Source organism: Diabrotica undecimpunctata, chromosome 3, assembly GCF_040954645.1.
Source record: "Diabrotica undecimpunctata isolate CICGRU chromosome 3, icDiaUnde3, whole genome shotgun sequence".
NCBI lineage: Eukaryota > Metazoa > Arthropoda > Insecta > Coleoptera > Chrysomelidae > Diabrotica > Diabrotica undecimpunctata.
Genome location: NC_092805.1, coordinates 13,173,133 through 13,189,384, shown reverse-complemented (window position 1 = coordinate 13,189,384; position 16,252 = coordinate 13,173,133). Strand labels below are relative to the sequence as shown.

Here is a 16,252-nt window from a genome sequence, read left to right as displayed (position 1 = left end):
ATCATAGTAATTTCCATTCTCACCTGACATATGCTATTCTCTCCTGGGGTCACTCTTGTCATATTGATAAAGTGTTTACACAACAAAGAAAATGTGTTCGTATTATTTCTGGGCTCTGTTATAGAGCACACTGTAGAAACTCCTTTACAGCTTTAAACATTTTAACTTTAGCTTGTGTATACATTATGCAGTGTCTGTTGCACATCAAACAAAATCTTAGCCAATACAATGCGCATGTAGATTTTCACAATTATCCCACCAGACTTAACAATAATCTTATACCAGAATTTGGCCGACTTGAGAGATCCAGAAATGGTTCAAGGTATTTAGCCATAAAATTCTACAACTTAGTGCCAGCCAGAATAACAGCTCTTAATTTTCATCACTTTAAGGCAAAAATTAAGAGTTACCTTATAGTGAATGCCTTTTTTACATATAAGTAATTAATTTGTTGTAATTGTCAACAGTATAAGTAAAAACAATGTATATATGTTTTATGTTTTATATTTATATTTACATATGTGTATATTAACTATATTGGCATATATTTTTTTTTCTATGACTTGTAAAAAATACTTTTGTATTCATTTATTACCAATAAACCATCTATCTATCTATCTATATAATATCAGAAAATATTTCAAATTAATTATAAAATAAGAAAAAATGGAAATGTTAATTAAAACGAAAAAGAAAAACTTGAGCTACAAAATGTTAGGTAAATTTAAATTATAACAACGCGAGTGAAAGAATCAATGTGGAAAAGTTGGAAATGCCAGAGAAAAAACAGTAATCAAAAAAATAAGGAAGAAAATAAAGAGGGTATTGTGTGATTTTGGTAAAAAAGTTCATCATGTAACAATAGTAATAGCCACAGCTAGCCTATATCATAGAATTAGGTGTACATAAAGAAAAAATATCGACATCTTCTAGACGCAAACTAAGAGGACTGCTTTAATAAATACGAAAAACGAAAGACAGGCAAATCGGAATATATTATCAACCACATTCCCACAAAATTCTTCCTTAAATATCTACTAATGACAGATTCAAATATAGTCGAGGTCAAATTAGAAACCATTTACTTAACCAACCCAAAATAAAATATAAGATAATAATAACGATATACCCGGTATCTGAAACGTACAGCACTACCTGAAAGTTAATAAAATTCGTTAGATCTTTATAATATAAATTATGCAACATGCTTTAAGCTAAGATTTATACTGCGACCTAATTATCTTTATAACCGTGCATCCCCCATAAAACCATACGGCAACAGGAAATAAGGGTAACTTGGATAACACATTTGAAAAACGAGTTCCACCTTATACCAACATAAACTTTATATTTTACGGTCTCATATGAATAATGTATCTGAAGCTGACTCGTCGTCGTTGTGCATTATGTCCTCTATCGTTAAAACCGGAAATAAAAAAGGAGCAATACACCAGATCGCATTTTTTGGATGCTGGACATGAATAAAAAACGGCTTGTGTCATATTTATGAGCAAATATTGGTAATTTTCACGACATGGTCCTCAAAATAAATGGGGATAGAAAAGACAAACCAAGTGATGATGCTCTATGATAACCAATATATTTTGAACAGTATTTATATTTTGATGTCGCTTAAATGTAAATTGATTACATCTTCTTCTTTTTGTTTTTATGGTGCTCTACTCAATTATTGAATTTTGGAGATGTCTTTGAAAAGTTTTTGTCTACTCTCTGCTATTCTTCGTAGTGCATCTCTCCTACTTTGCGATCTCTCTTTGTTATGCCTAACATTTTTTTTGTCTCTATAGCGAGGGGGTCTGGAATCTTCACAAGACATCTCAGTCCAGGACGCCGCCTGACTGACCGTAGTGCAGGATTCATTCTTCGTACTTCCGGCGATAGTTCCTGAGGTACTTTAAAATGCTCTCTCGTCGCCGAGTTTACGCCAAACGCCTACCTGCTAAACCAGACCCTCCTCTGTCACCAAGCGATCCGGAGGCAAAATGGCCGCTGTAAGGCTGGCATCGCTTCCAAAGCACTAACTTTATTCATCCACATACTGTCGGCAAGGAGGCTCCCTGTCTCGTTCAAGGTAGCGCGTAGAAGACCCTCATCGCTCCTAGTACGGCATCCCACCCAGACCGGCATTTCCTCCTTCCCCACAGTCTGACTCACACAGTTTAACTCACTTTTCTAGCTTCAACTTCCAGTATATTTCCCTCTTACCTTTACCGTTTCTTTCTTCTTTCAGCTGTCTTTCTTCCTCTTCTTTTTTCTTGATCACTACACGGAGATATTTGTGTATACTATATCCTGTCCTGAAAACTGTCTTTTCTATGTGTTTTAAGTTTTATTTCTTTTAAGTTAAATATTTTAATTAAAATATTTCTTTTACCTCTTCAAATAAGGTCAGTAGAAGTAAAGGGGACACTTACCTCAATTTCAAATATATTAAGATATTTTGGGAACAATTAGTTTGATTAAATTTTTCGTATATTTTTATGTGATCGAGTAGAGATAATCCTTCAAGAAATTATGACTTTCAACATATATTTGTGTAAGGCAAGTACTCTATAATTTTTTTTTAAATCATAGTCAAATGTTCTTATTTCCCTCAATGTACGGGGTAAATGAAGACTGCAATTTTTCCCAATTTAACTCACCTATAAAATAAAATGGGTAAATGAAGACAAAATACAAAGCATTTAATTCATATAAAAACATAATAAAATCGATAATTTCACTTATTATTTTATTCAGAAGTTAAACGGTACATTGTCAACTAAGTGATTAACTAAATTTAAAACGAACAAATTAAATAAAAACAATACTATTTGTGAGAAACCTTCGACTCTTACCAGGCTTGTTCAATGTCCAGAATGGTATAATGTTACGGGATTTTTGCCTTCTGGAAATACCTCCATTATAATTGATTCTACCGCTACATTCCCAATCTTCAGATGCATTGGCCATCTAAAAGTACTTGGCTATCTAAAAATTTCACTTCTTTATCGGAAACAATTTTCGATACCAGACCAACGTACCATTTTATCGAATTGGTTACTATAAAATAACGATTAAGTAAATCTTGGCAACTATCATTGCAGCCAAATAGTTGAAAAATATTACCTGTTATTCTCGCTGCGCCTTTTCTAGCCCTTATTCAATCGTATTTTTCTGCGACGAACTAAGCTTATAGCGCTATCGCTCTGTCTCATATTCTCTTGCATTTCTTTTTCCAAATCTTCGTTGGTATTAGATTCGCTTTCCGAAAATTTTTTCTTTAGAACATTATTCTTTGTTCTAGTTTGTGGAGATTTATCTTCTTTGCCTGTTTTTTGTTTTGTAACTTTACTTTTTTTTCTCTCTTCTTCTTGACGCAGTCGTTCTAAAACCTCTTCGGAAGTTAAAACTTCTTCATATTGAAGTTACTTAAGCCGTATTTGTCTTTTTTTGACTGGTGTTGGAGAAACCGAACTTTTTACATTCGTCTTTAATTTATTTACGAAGAAATCAATTACATTTCGTTTAGCGGCATTCTCATTTGTTAATTCGCTTATGGAAACGTTGGAACTAGAAGTCATTTGACTGGTATCAGCATTTTCCAAACTTGTGGTTAATATGTCCTCGGCCGTCATATGTTTTTTAATGGTAGATTTGTACCTAGCTAACGCAACTGCACTGGCAAAGAACCTGTATCAACAAATCCAGGAACGATGATATCCGGAGTTAGATATTTTATCAATGTCTTTCATGGCAATAGAAAATTTTTTTTTCGACATTTTTTCTTATTGCTAACACCCACACATTCTCTCATTTCTGTGAGTAATATTCCATTCCATCCTGTTTTTAGAGGACTAAAAACCAAAATATCTACACGCTGGAGTCTGTGCGTTAGATGGCTAGGAAGTCAAAATAAAATTATTTGATTTTCTAGGGCAGCTTTTACAAGACTTGCACCGGAAAATCTAAACCACTTCCAGTCCATCTTGGTAAGACTTCACTTCCTTAAAAAATTATGTGAGGTGATAAATAAGAACCATCAGCACTAATGCAACAGTTGATTGATATATTTTCATGACCTGTACCACGAATGCGTTGATAAAGCGCTTTTTTTTTCCAATACTCTTAATTTTGGAGGGATCCGTACAAAATCCAGACTCGTCGCAATTGAAAAAAAGCTCGAGCATTTGATCAAATAAATTTTCATTTACAATTTGTTGTAATTTATTGTAATGGTCTGCTACAACCAAAGGATCAGAAGACAGGACCCTTTTATTTTGCAAACTTTGTGGCTTCTTTAATGATAATCGGGAATGTTGATTCATAAAATTCTTATACCAATCTTGACCGGATTTATTTTGGTTGAAAAGAGTGAAAATGTTTGAATCTTCACGATAACTTAGAATGAAAGATAATAATTCGTCTTTATCCATGGACTAACCAAAGTCGGTTCTCGCTAAAATTAGCTGTTCTAGTTGGTCCTCAGCTACTTTTGAAAGGGCATTATGCCGACCAGTGCCGAGAGATTCCAGTGATGTTTTTCTTCCATTTATTCGGTTAAATATAACGCTTTTTAAAACTCCATAATATTCTGCAACATAGTGATAAGAACGGTTGTGGTTTTTGACGTCGTTTACGACAGCTTTTACGTTTTCTGCGGTGTAGGTTTTCTCTAGTCTTTTTTTAATATATTTTCTTACCATATTGCAACCTGTAACGAAAAAAATGAGTACCAACTACAAACCAAGTCTCTGTATAATAGTATATATATATATATATATATATATATATATATATATATATATATTTAGGGATTCTACAGTATTCACTTCCTTCCCTTGATCAACCGTTTCCATCTCTCTCTGTTGTTCCATTCTCCATCGTTTAGTCCTCTCTTACTCATGGCGTCGTCTACTTCGTTCCTCCAGGATTTTCGGGGTCGTCCTCTTTTCCTCCTTCCTATGGGGCTCCATTCGGTTATTCTCTTTATCCATCTGCTGTCGCTAGGTCTTCTTACATGTCCATACCACTTTAGTCTTTTTTGTTCTATATATGTTAATATGTCTGTTTCTATTGATGTTCTTTGCTTTATTGCGTCATTACTTCTCCTATCCATTCTTGTTACTCTGCAGCATCTTCGCAGGCATTCCATCTCTGTTGCTACTATCTTACTGCTATTTTTCTTGTTTATGATCCAATTTTCAGCCCCATATGTCATAATACTTCGCACTAATGTTTTATAAATCTGCGTTTTTGTCTTCATATTTAGGTGTCTATCCCACCATACTGAGTTAAGTTGTCGGATTGCTGTTCTTGTTTGTCCTAATCTTTGTGTAATTTCTTCCTCTGTTGTTGCCTTTTTCGTAATTATAAACCCCAGGTATTTGAATTTATCCTTTCCTTTAAGTGTTACGTTGTCATCAATCTGTAGATCTTCTATGTCTTCTTCACTTGTAGATAGGTACTTTGTTTTCGCGAGGTTAATATCTAGGCCTGTAGTACTAGAACTACTACTAGAACTAGTATAATAGTAATTATGGGTAATTGGTGACCCGAACGCAATTTACCCAAAATTTTGTCTTTATGTACCTCTTGTACATATTTTTTTGGGATAATTGTGGACATAAAAAATAAACATCTCACCAAGGTTTGCAGCCAAATCAAGTATTAAAAAAATGTTCTACTTAATCAATTAAAGCCAACTGTGATGAGAAACAGTACCTATTTTAAATATTTTTAAGGTAACAGTACTTACCGTAACAGCCGACCAAATTGATACACCAAATATTTTTTACAGGATTACTCAATTGAACTGTTACCTATTCAAACGACCATAATTTTTTTTGTGAAATTATTTTTTATTGACTCAAATGACAAACATGTGTGGAAATAATCAAAATTTCAAAATTAGTCACTTTAGCACGATGTAGCCACCTTTTGCCTTAACTATGGCCTTCAAACAATCTAAAAACGAGTTGCATGCTGCACGAATGTGATCTTCCGGTATTTTGGTCCATTCACGTATAATTGCTTTCTTCAGCGCATCCATACTGGCATATTTTTTAGTCAAAATGGACCAGATGGAATAGTCCATCGGATTTGCGTCTGGCAAATTCGAAAGCCATTGTGTGGATGAAATAAAGTGTGGAACATGGTTTTTTAACCATTCTTGATTCACACTAGCTTTATGAGACGGTGCCGAGTCTTGTTGGAACGTCCATGGTTTAAAAACGAAATGTTTGCGTGCCCATGGCTCTAAAGCAGCTTCTAAAATATTTTCCCGATAATATGTTGCATTGACTTTAACACCAGATTCAATAAAAACGATTGGAGAGCGTCCATCGGCGGTTACAGCTGCCCATACCATTACTTGAGATAGTAAATTACTTCAGGTGGCCGTTCGTAAGCTCAAACTTTTGTAGGTGCGTTCGGTCAAGTAAACACGATCATTTTAAGAGTTCATGAACTGCTCAATAAGAAAATTTTTCTCATCAGAGAACACTATGTTCGGAAATTCGCCACGTTCGCGCAGGCGTAACAACTCCTTTGCTCTTTCAAGCCGAAATTTTCTTGCTTTGGTGTAAGATTGTGTGCTTTTTGGAACTTCTAAGGTTTGACCTTGAGCTCCTTCTTCAATGTTCGTTTCATACTTAGCTGGGATATTTTCAGTTCTTTGGCCATTTAATTTCAGGTAATGTTGCTGTTTTGTTTCATCCACCACCATAGCATTTGGCAATGCTACCAGTATCATTATAATGAGTTATGGTGCGATACACAAACATTTTATTCACTTTGAGATGTTTGAGCTGACAAACTTTAGCTGGTTGTGATTTTACAGCCAAATACAACGCAATCACACTATTACGATTAAATTTCATTGCAAATAACTTTTGTTGTATGTATAAAATTTAAATGCAAATGCTTTTGACGGATTATAAACATACTAAAGTGTTATAAGGCCAACATTGACGTAGCTGTCATTATCAATTCAATTGTGTAACCCTGTACATTATAATTATATTTATATATATAGTTTAACTGTATATGTATAATACATATACAGTTAAATGTATAACACCATACATTTTTATTTTCTACAATATCTAGTGAATTTTAAACTATATATTTTTATATTTTTAAAATATGAATCACTCTTTAAAAGCGCTTTCTTTCTGCTTCTATGTTGCATAATACACCAACACAGTTGCTAGTCCGGAAACAAAAAGTATAAAAGTTAGTTCGTGCGCAAATCCTATTACAGTGTTTCGCCAAGGACGTAATCTGGTAAATTATCCTTTTGGATTGCGAAGAGGATTAAATGCATTATAGCGGTAGCAATTTTTATAAACGTTTGTATCTTAAACGAGGCATCTCTTTATGCCATATGAAAATTTGAATGAACGTTGGAGCAAGTTCCAAATCGGCCATTTAAAAGTATTTCATAAACAGCTATATCTATACGAGATATATGTGTTATACAATTAAAAACTTCCAAAAAGTTAAAATTTGAAAACTCTACATTACCGTATTCAATATTTGAGAATAAAAAACGTGTTTTGCAATTTTAAAATATCATAGCTCTGAAATCTCAACGAATTCAAAGAGGCAAAAATGACAAGGGACATTTTGATCTCGCCCTCTATTAAATAAAACAAGTCTCATTCATTCCTGATTTATATCCCTGAAATTGCATGTTTTTGATGTGTTTTAGACTACAGTACTAATGTAAATAAAGAATAAAAATATTAGGAGTAGAAGAATTTCACATAGAGACAAAGAAAAAACGATCAAAATATTGTCTTCGTTCTTCTTCATATGCCGAGCTCGATTATCGAGCGTTGGTTATCAAATTGGCTATAGTAATTTCTCACTCTTCTTCTTCACTCTCTCAGGTTTCTAAGCCATGACGTTCTTCTTCGACCTGGCCCTCTTCTTCCGTCTACCTTGCCTTGTATTATTAAATAGAGTATATTACATCTCTCTGAGTGGTGCATAACATGGCCAAAATATTCAAGTTTGTGATTTTTAACTGTTTTGACGACTTCCGTAACTTTTCCCATCCGATGCAAAACAACTTCGTTACGAACTCTATCCACCCAACTTATTCGTAGGATTCTCCGATACACCCAGATTTCAAAGGCTTCCAGTTTCTTGAGAAGTGTATCCATCAAAGTCCAACCTTCGACACCATACAAAAGAGTAAAGAACACATAACATCTCACTAATCTAATTTTCAGACTTAAAGTAGTATTGTTTTCACATAACAGTTTCTTCATCTTAAAGAATGCAGCTCTGGCCTTCTTTATCTGTATTCTAAAATATTGTCGGGGAATGATATATGTAGGGTGTGTGAAGCGAATGAGAATCGGCCGCCTGGCCCGCTTGGCTATCTGACCGACATATGATGTCTTCTTCAGGGTTTCTGAGGTCTCAGTTTCCCGAGCTTCTAGACACTACTACACAGATCATTAACCAACGCATTACTGCTGGTGGAAACAGAGGACGGTTCATTTATACCGTCGATGGTGACTTGGTTTGGGTGGAGGTTGGCGTGAGGTTTGGCGCGGAGGATTCTTTATGAGAGATCTCCATGTCGAAAGTAACCGTATGCAGTCATCTCTTTTATTGATACAATTTGGCCTTTTTTTAATTTCTATGGTTTCTCGGATCATTCTTGGTTTGTAGAAGTGCATGAAGGCTATGGTTCTGGAGTGTTCAAAATCAATATTGTGACCTGTATGAAGATGGTGTTAAGCTAGAGCTGAAATTAAATTGGAATTGCGAACGAAAATGGAATTTTCATTTTCAAAGGAATTTTATAAATTCCGTGTTGTTTATTTGGAATATTGTCTTTGATTAATTGGACAATAAGTTTTTGTTGTAATAAATTAAAATAAAAATATTTAGTCAAGTTATACAGTTTAAGTAGTTCATCAGCAGTCAACATTATTAATAAATTAAGCGACAGATCAATTAATCAAAACTAGCAAAACTTCTATTTTTGTCCAGGCCATGCGCATCTGCCTAAAGTTTGATCCGCACTGATATAATGGTCGATCTGTACATCTCTTGGTGATTTATGTCCATCACTTATGTTAAAAAAACAAATTTACTGTGATTTTATGTGGATGCTAAATATATTCATATTTATTTATTTTTAAAAATTCGAATACTGAGTTATGTATTTTTTTTTTCCAGAAAATTAGCTGATATTTCGAGATCCACTAGAGGTGTAGTAATCCTGCTAAGCGATCGCGCCAGCTGTATTCGTATTCTCGAAGACGCGAAACGTCTCAACATGATGGACGGGCATTTCGTTTGGATTTGGATAGACACGGCCGCCATTATCACGATCAAAAATGCGACAACAATAACGGACGACGATAGAGACAGAGATAAAGAGGACCGTCTTAAACGTAGTGTAGAAAACGATATAAACGATGTGAACGTAAATTATTTATTAAGAAACGATCAGTTCCTTTTATTAAATAACCAAAACTATGGCGTAGAAAGTTCTAAATTTCCAAGGGATCACTTAAATCCTCAAACAACGCGAAGTCTTGGGGTAAGTTTCAATTTTATTCATTCACAAAACGTGTCAACAATGATACCATCCTTGCTCGTTTTTTGTTTGTCTGTTGGTGCTTTATTAAGTTACTATTATTTAATTTTGTTATTATCATATTTGATGTGCTTTATAAAGCCCATTATCTAATGAGCGTGAAGAAACTTCACTTGAGTATGTAATTATTTTAGCAATGTTAGACCACTACCCAGAATATTTGCCTGCAAAGTCAAAATGTCTTAAAAACATTTAAGATATCAATATTAAGGAAATTGGTATGTCTCATCAATACATCCAATGATTTATATTCACCAAAGTTTGTTCTAGTAGAGGTTTTCCTAACATACACTCAATTCCTAACATTGATGGAAAATTTTGATATACATTTTTTGAAAAATCGATTGCTTTGATTGCGTTTGATAACAACTAATGGTATACAAAATGCAATAAGACAAGTATATGAATTATATTGGAAACAATTTAAAAATTAACGTAGGCAATTCAAAAATAAAATCAGTAATTAAATACATATTTAATTAATAATGAAATTAGTATCTGCAATACATACAGTATGATGCAAATGTATGGAATAAATTCATTATTTCAGAAACAGACGACTTTTAAAAAAAATCCTAAAACACGTCTATTTTAATTTTTAAATTGCCATGCTATATATGTGTTAGACATTACGTCATCATTGTCGGCGTAATGACGTAATCGACGATTTTTTTAAATATTAACCGAGGCCACGCGCTCCTTTAACTCTTCTACATTATTCGGTCGATTTTGATACCGTCTGCTCTTTAAATATTCCCACAAATAAAAGTCTAACGGAGTAAAATCTGGAGCCCTCGGTGGCCATTAAATGGACCCCCTTCTACCTATCCACCTACCTGGGAAAACGTTATTAAGATAATTTCGTACCTCAACGCCGTAGTGTGGGGGAGTCCCGTCATGTTGGTACCACAAATTATTTCTATTTGGAAATAGCTGATTCAGCTGTGGCAACAGATAGTCCTGAAGAAATTCTTGATAACGAGGGGCAGTTAAATTCTCCTAAAAAAAATATGGCCATACAATTCGATTGTTATAATGCCGTCTCAAACATTCACCTTGTCGGGATATTGTGTCCTATACTCTTCCATCCAATGTGGATTTTCACTTGCCCAGTATCGATATGTCTGGCGATTTACGTGACCGTTCAGCATAAAAGACGATTTATCAGAAAAAAGTACCTTTTGTATGAAACCCTGACCTCTGTTACATTTTTCCATAATGGTTTCGCAGAATTCGATACTTCTATTAAAGTCATCTTCTAATAGCTCCTGGACCAGATGTACTTTCTATGGATGCCACTTCTCTTTTTTAGCACTCTTACAACAGTTGATTGGTGGACATTATTATCCAGTGGGACCTGCCTAGAACTGGTATGGGGATTGTGTTGAAACGCCAGTACAACGTCCAATTTCTTGGCTTCGGATATTGATTTTTTACCACTTCTGGGAAGATCTTTAACATGGCCCGTTTCTCTAATTTTTTTTCTCAATTTTACTCACTGTTGATTGAGTAATTGAGTAATTAAAAACCATATTTTGTTTTATTCCCAGTGGCTTTCCTTAGTGTATTTTTGTTCAGTGAATGAATATTTATTGCAATTCCATGTTACTTGACAAAGTTCATAATTTTAGTGAACCCTGTAGAAATAAATATCCAAGTGATAACATCGTTGCAATGACGATAGGGAGACCTTTTAAATGAGCTGTCGCGTGCCCTCGGTTTGTATTTAAAAAAATCGTCGATTACGTCATTACGTCGAAACGGATGACGTAATGTACAACACATATTATGTCAGTTGATGGTCACTCAAAAATTAAAATTAACGTTGTTTAAGATTTTTTTTAAAAGTCGTCTCTTTCTGAAATAATGAATTTATTCCATACATTTGCATCATACTGTATACATACAAATAATTAATACAATTAATAATAAAGATACATGAAATAGAATTGGTGATAATAAATACAAACATAAGATAATACATTTCGAGATAAAAGAACTCGACAACCTCAAGGATTTTGGTTCTATCAGTAAATATTTGCTATCTTTATTTTTTGTTTTTTACATATTTTTGTTGCCATGTTGTTTTTATTTTGCCTCAAAACTTTTTTTCTTAAATTATTGAAGTTATTTCTCTTGTATTATTTCTTTTACGTCATTTCGGATTGACCGGTGGATATCTTATTATCCACCGGTCTCTCGGATTATCTCTATTTAATTTCTTCATCGTTGTATAGTTGGAGCCGTATTTTTTTCGTCAGCTGTCTTCTTTCACCTTTAGCTCTTTGGTACTTTGGCTTAGTTTTTCTTTATGAGTCCGAACGGTCGGGCGGCACTCCTTTTCCGTTTCTTTTAGAGCTTTCTTTATGTCATCATTTACTTGATCTACATCTTCTATTTCATCTTGAAAGTCTTGTATATGTCTGGATATAGGATAATATAAATGTCTAACAAAACGTTAAATGTTCTTAGACGTTTAAAATGTCCAGTACGCGACAAACGAATAAATATATTTCAGTACATGCAATATAAATTTGTAACAAATAATGTGTACAAGAGCGTTATACAAGTAAAGGCTATAGCGGGATAAGATGGTCAAAATTGCACCATGCTCGATTTAATTTTGGGTCTGGCCATTCGAAAGGACATAATTAAAAACTCACTCAGTTAAATTTTCAAGTCCCTAGGTGTCTATGGGGGTCCGCTATAGGAAAAAAGTGTTTTTTAAAAAAAGACTTTTTTTTTTGGCGCTGTATTTCTGCAAAAAATCTAAAAAAATTCATGAAAGCATATTTTAATAATACAAAACTGCCTAATTTTTTTGCCAAGAAATTTTTTTTAAACTGCCAAGAAATATTTGAAATTTTCAGTGATATTTTAGGTTATGTCGGAAATTTTTGGCCAACTTTAAAACAATGTTTTAAACATGGAACATTTTCAACGTGGAAAATGCCTAAAAATCGAAAAAACTGCTTTTTTGGCATTTTTCTGAGTTTTTGACTCATAACCTCAACAACATACACCTAAATTATAATTCATATTTTTATACACTTCTCCAAGAAATTAACGCACCACTTTGAAATATTAAAATATTTTATTAGCGTTAATAAAAATTTTCATTATAAAGTTATATTTTGCAAGCCCCTTGTATATGCTATTCGTACACTCTATATTTATTGATTGTGTTTTATCGCTATAGTTTTTTTTGCAACAAAACAAAAATAAGCAAAAAATGTACTAATTCTATAAATATACTAATTTTCAAGTGTTCACGAATTTTATTTGGCTACTGTTTAATTGTTGATTATTGTTAATTGTGTTTATTATGAAGCGTAATTTAACCCAAGATGAATGTGCCCAAGCAGTGATACTGTCGGAAGAAGGTTGGAGTTACCGAAGAATTGGTTGTCGGTTTAATGTGTCCCACACATCCGTCTCACGGGTGTTAGAAAGACTCCTCAAAACAGGGATCATACTCGCAGACCAAGGCAAGGCTGAAACCGGGTAACTACCCCTATTCAAGATCGATTTTTAAGAATTTCTGCTATTTGTCAACGTTTTGTAATACATCGAAGTCTACAAATTCAGCTTCGAGACGTGCATGCTATACAAATCAGTACTGAAACTGTTCGCCAGTAACTTAGGGAATACAACTTAACACCTAGGATTGCCGCCCGAGGTCCTCTATTAACGGCAGAGAATCGAAGGTGGAGACTACGTTTTGCCAGCGAACACGTTAATTGGTTAGAGGCTGACTGGGAACGAGTGCTATTTACTGATGAATCCCGATTTTGTTTGTACAATAACGAGAGACGTGTTCGTGTGTTGCGACGACCCAACGAACGATATGCTCAGTACAACTTCTCACACAGCACATTTTTTGGTGGAGGATCCGTTATAGCGTGAGGTGGTATTTCTTTGACCGCACGTACGGACCAGACCTAGTGGTCATACAAAATGGAACTGTTACAGCTGAAAGGTATATATTGGAGATCCTGGAGCAACATGTAGTACCACTCGCTTCTTATATCGGTGAAAATTTCTTACTAATGCAAGATAATGCCAGACCTCACGCTGCACAGATCGTCAGAAATTATCTAGAAGAGGTAGAAATTAACACTATGGAATGGCCAGCACATAGTTCGGATTTAAATCCGATTGAAAATCTCTAGGATATCCTTGGTAGGTGATTAAGAGCGGCACCCATCCAACCAAACAACAGGAAGTGGGAGAGAGGCTGATCCAGATTTGGAGAGAACTAGACCAACATGAAATACCACAATTAATTTTAAGTATGGGCCAACGATGTGAGGCTGTTATACGTAGTAGAGGTGGAAACACTTGTTATTAGGACTATTTTTATATTTCAGTTTACTTTTCTTATCATTATTTTTTTAGAATTTTCCGTTTTATTTATTTATTTATTTTTTCTCCTGTACTTCAAAATTTTCTGATGATTAGACAAATTTTTTATTATTACTAATAAAATGTAGAGTAAATTTGGTGAAGTTTTATTTTTTATTCTTTGCCTGTTTACAAATAAAATTGATTTATTAAAGTGGTGGTTAATCTTCCTCACTATCCTCGTCGATTACCGGATCAATCTCCGTTTCACCAAATATTTCTGAAAGAAATTAAGCTGGTCTAATAATGTCCGATTTGTAACTAGCATTGCTTAAATAATATAATAGCAGCAACATGTGAGCAGGATCCAACAGTTCTCAATCCATTAGTACAATCGGACGAGTGACGTAAAATTGCATTGTAGCCAATAGATTCTGGCTTATACTCAATGTAACATTTATAAATTTGGTAGGTGCGCTGCGTAATATCAACTACCGTGCGGCGCAACTATCAACGCCATGTTTTCTGTTACAATCAGGCTCCCTGGATATGCGGGATGTAGGGCTAAGACATGAACGCCAGAACAGTTAAGTAAATATAAAATATAAAATAAAAGAATAATGATATAAGCATGGGTATAATGCTCTTGTATCTAAGCGGAAGAGTAGGGCATGGACGAGCGTAGTACGAGCTTATGAATGTATATAACAAAGATCTCAAAAGTCATGGAACTATATAGATATGCGCCTGTGTATAAATGCATGTACATTGTGATATAATATCACGTATATAGATATATTCGCTAGCTTAAAATTCCACAACTTTTGAGTGTACAAGTGCATTCTAATTCACGATTCATTTTTCAGAGTCTTTTGAGGTTATGTAGTAAAAACATGGAGAGAACGAGGTTTTTCGGTTTTTGGAAATCTTGTGAGATAAAACACTAAATGCTTTTAATAGCTAATTTTGATTGTAGGGGGAAAGATACATGTAAAAATATAAATTACCATTCAATTGGACACTGAATTTAGAGGTTTTATAGTGAAAGCTTAAAAACAACGTCGAAAAAACGGGGTTGTTCGGTTTTTGGAGCATACTGAAAAAAAAAAAAATAGTTTTAATAGCTTATTTTGATTGTAAAGGTAAGAATACATATAAAAATATGAATTATTATTAACTTAGGTGTATGTTGTTGAGGTTATGAGTCAAAAACTTCAGAAAAATGCCAAAGCAGTTTTTTCGATTTTTAGGCATTTTCCACGTTGAAAATGAAAATAATACCTATGCCATTCGAAAGAACGGGAAAAAACCCATAAAAACCATTGTTTTATTTTGGCTAAAAATTTCCGACATAACCTAAAATATCACTGAAAATTTCAAATATTTTTCCTGGGCTCAATTTTTAAGCTAAAAATCTCAAAAAAATCAGGCAGTTTTGTATTATTAAAATACGCTTTCATGAATTTTTTTCAGATTGTTTGCAGAAATACAGCGTCTAAAAAAAATCTTTTTTTAAAAAATATCTTTTTTTAACCCTAAGTGGGTTTTTAGTTATGTGCTTTCGAATTGCCAGACCCAAAACTGAATCGAGCATGGTGCAATTTCGACCATCTTATCCCGCTATAGCCTTTACTTGATTTGAGTTAATCTCCGGGTGACTACATATCGAAAATATAGATAGAGGAGACTATTAGCGCCAATGTTACTTTTCTTAAGCAATTATTGTGTATTCCTCCAATTTGATTCGTACTTTCAGCTTCTAATCGGCGCTAGATGAGGTGACTAGTTGCGACTTGGGAATAATTTTCATTTGATATTTATTACTATTTATATACAATTGCCAAACCGCAACACCTGTATTAATCTTGGTATTTTTTAGGATCAACTCCCGCCCGGACTACTTAGTGTTAAACCACTACCGGTTAAAGTAGATAGACATTTGGTTAAAGGTGCTGTGCGGTTATTGGTGTATACTTTAAAGCAGGTGTTAAACCAAAGCCCGGAATGGATGTTAGATAATCTTTTGAATGGACAGAATAATGGTTGCTGGAAGAATAATGGCAGAGAGATCAGTTTTATTAGCGAGTATGCAAGGTAAGATTTTTGGTTGTTAATTTGTTACAAAAATTACGCAAGATAATTAAATTTAAACTAAATGAGGTATATTTTTGGACAAATTTCTAGTTATTTAAATAAAATTGGACATACATCATCAACTATTTTAGATTAGACCATATGAAACAACTGTACTTAAAATATTAAAACATAAACTAGACTGGGTCA

General features: G+C 33.9%; 1 protein-coding gene across 1 annotated transcript in view; it reads left to right on the top strand.

The window, feature by feature from the left end:
• The window catches only part of LOC140436452 (uncharacterized), a 508,405-nt gene that overhangs the window by 162,434 nt on the left and 329,719 nt on the right, over nt 1-16,252 (top strand). The window contains exons 4-5 of the mRNA XM_072525289.1: nt 9,202-9,568; nt 15,849-16,063. Of these exons, the coding sequence (XP_072381390.1) occupies nt 9,202-9,568; nt 15,849-16,063 (582 nt within the window). The remainder of the gene's footprint in view (nt 1-9,201; nt 9,569-15,848; nt 16,064-16,252) is intronic.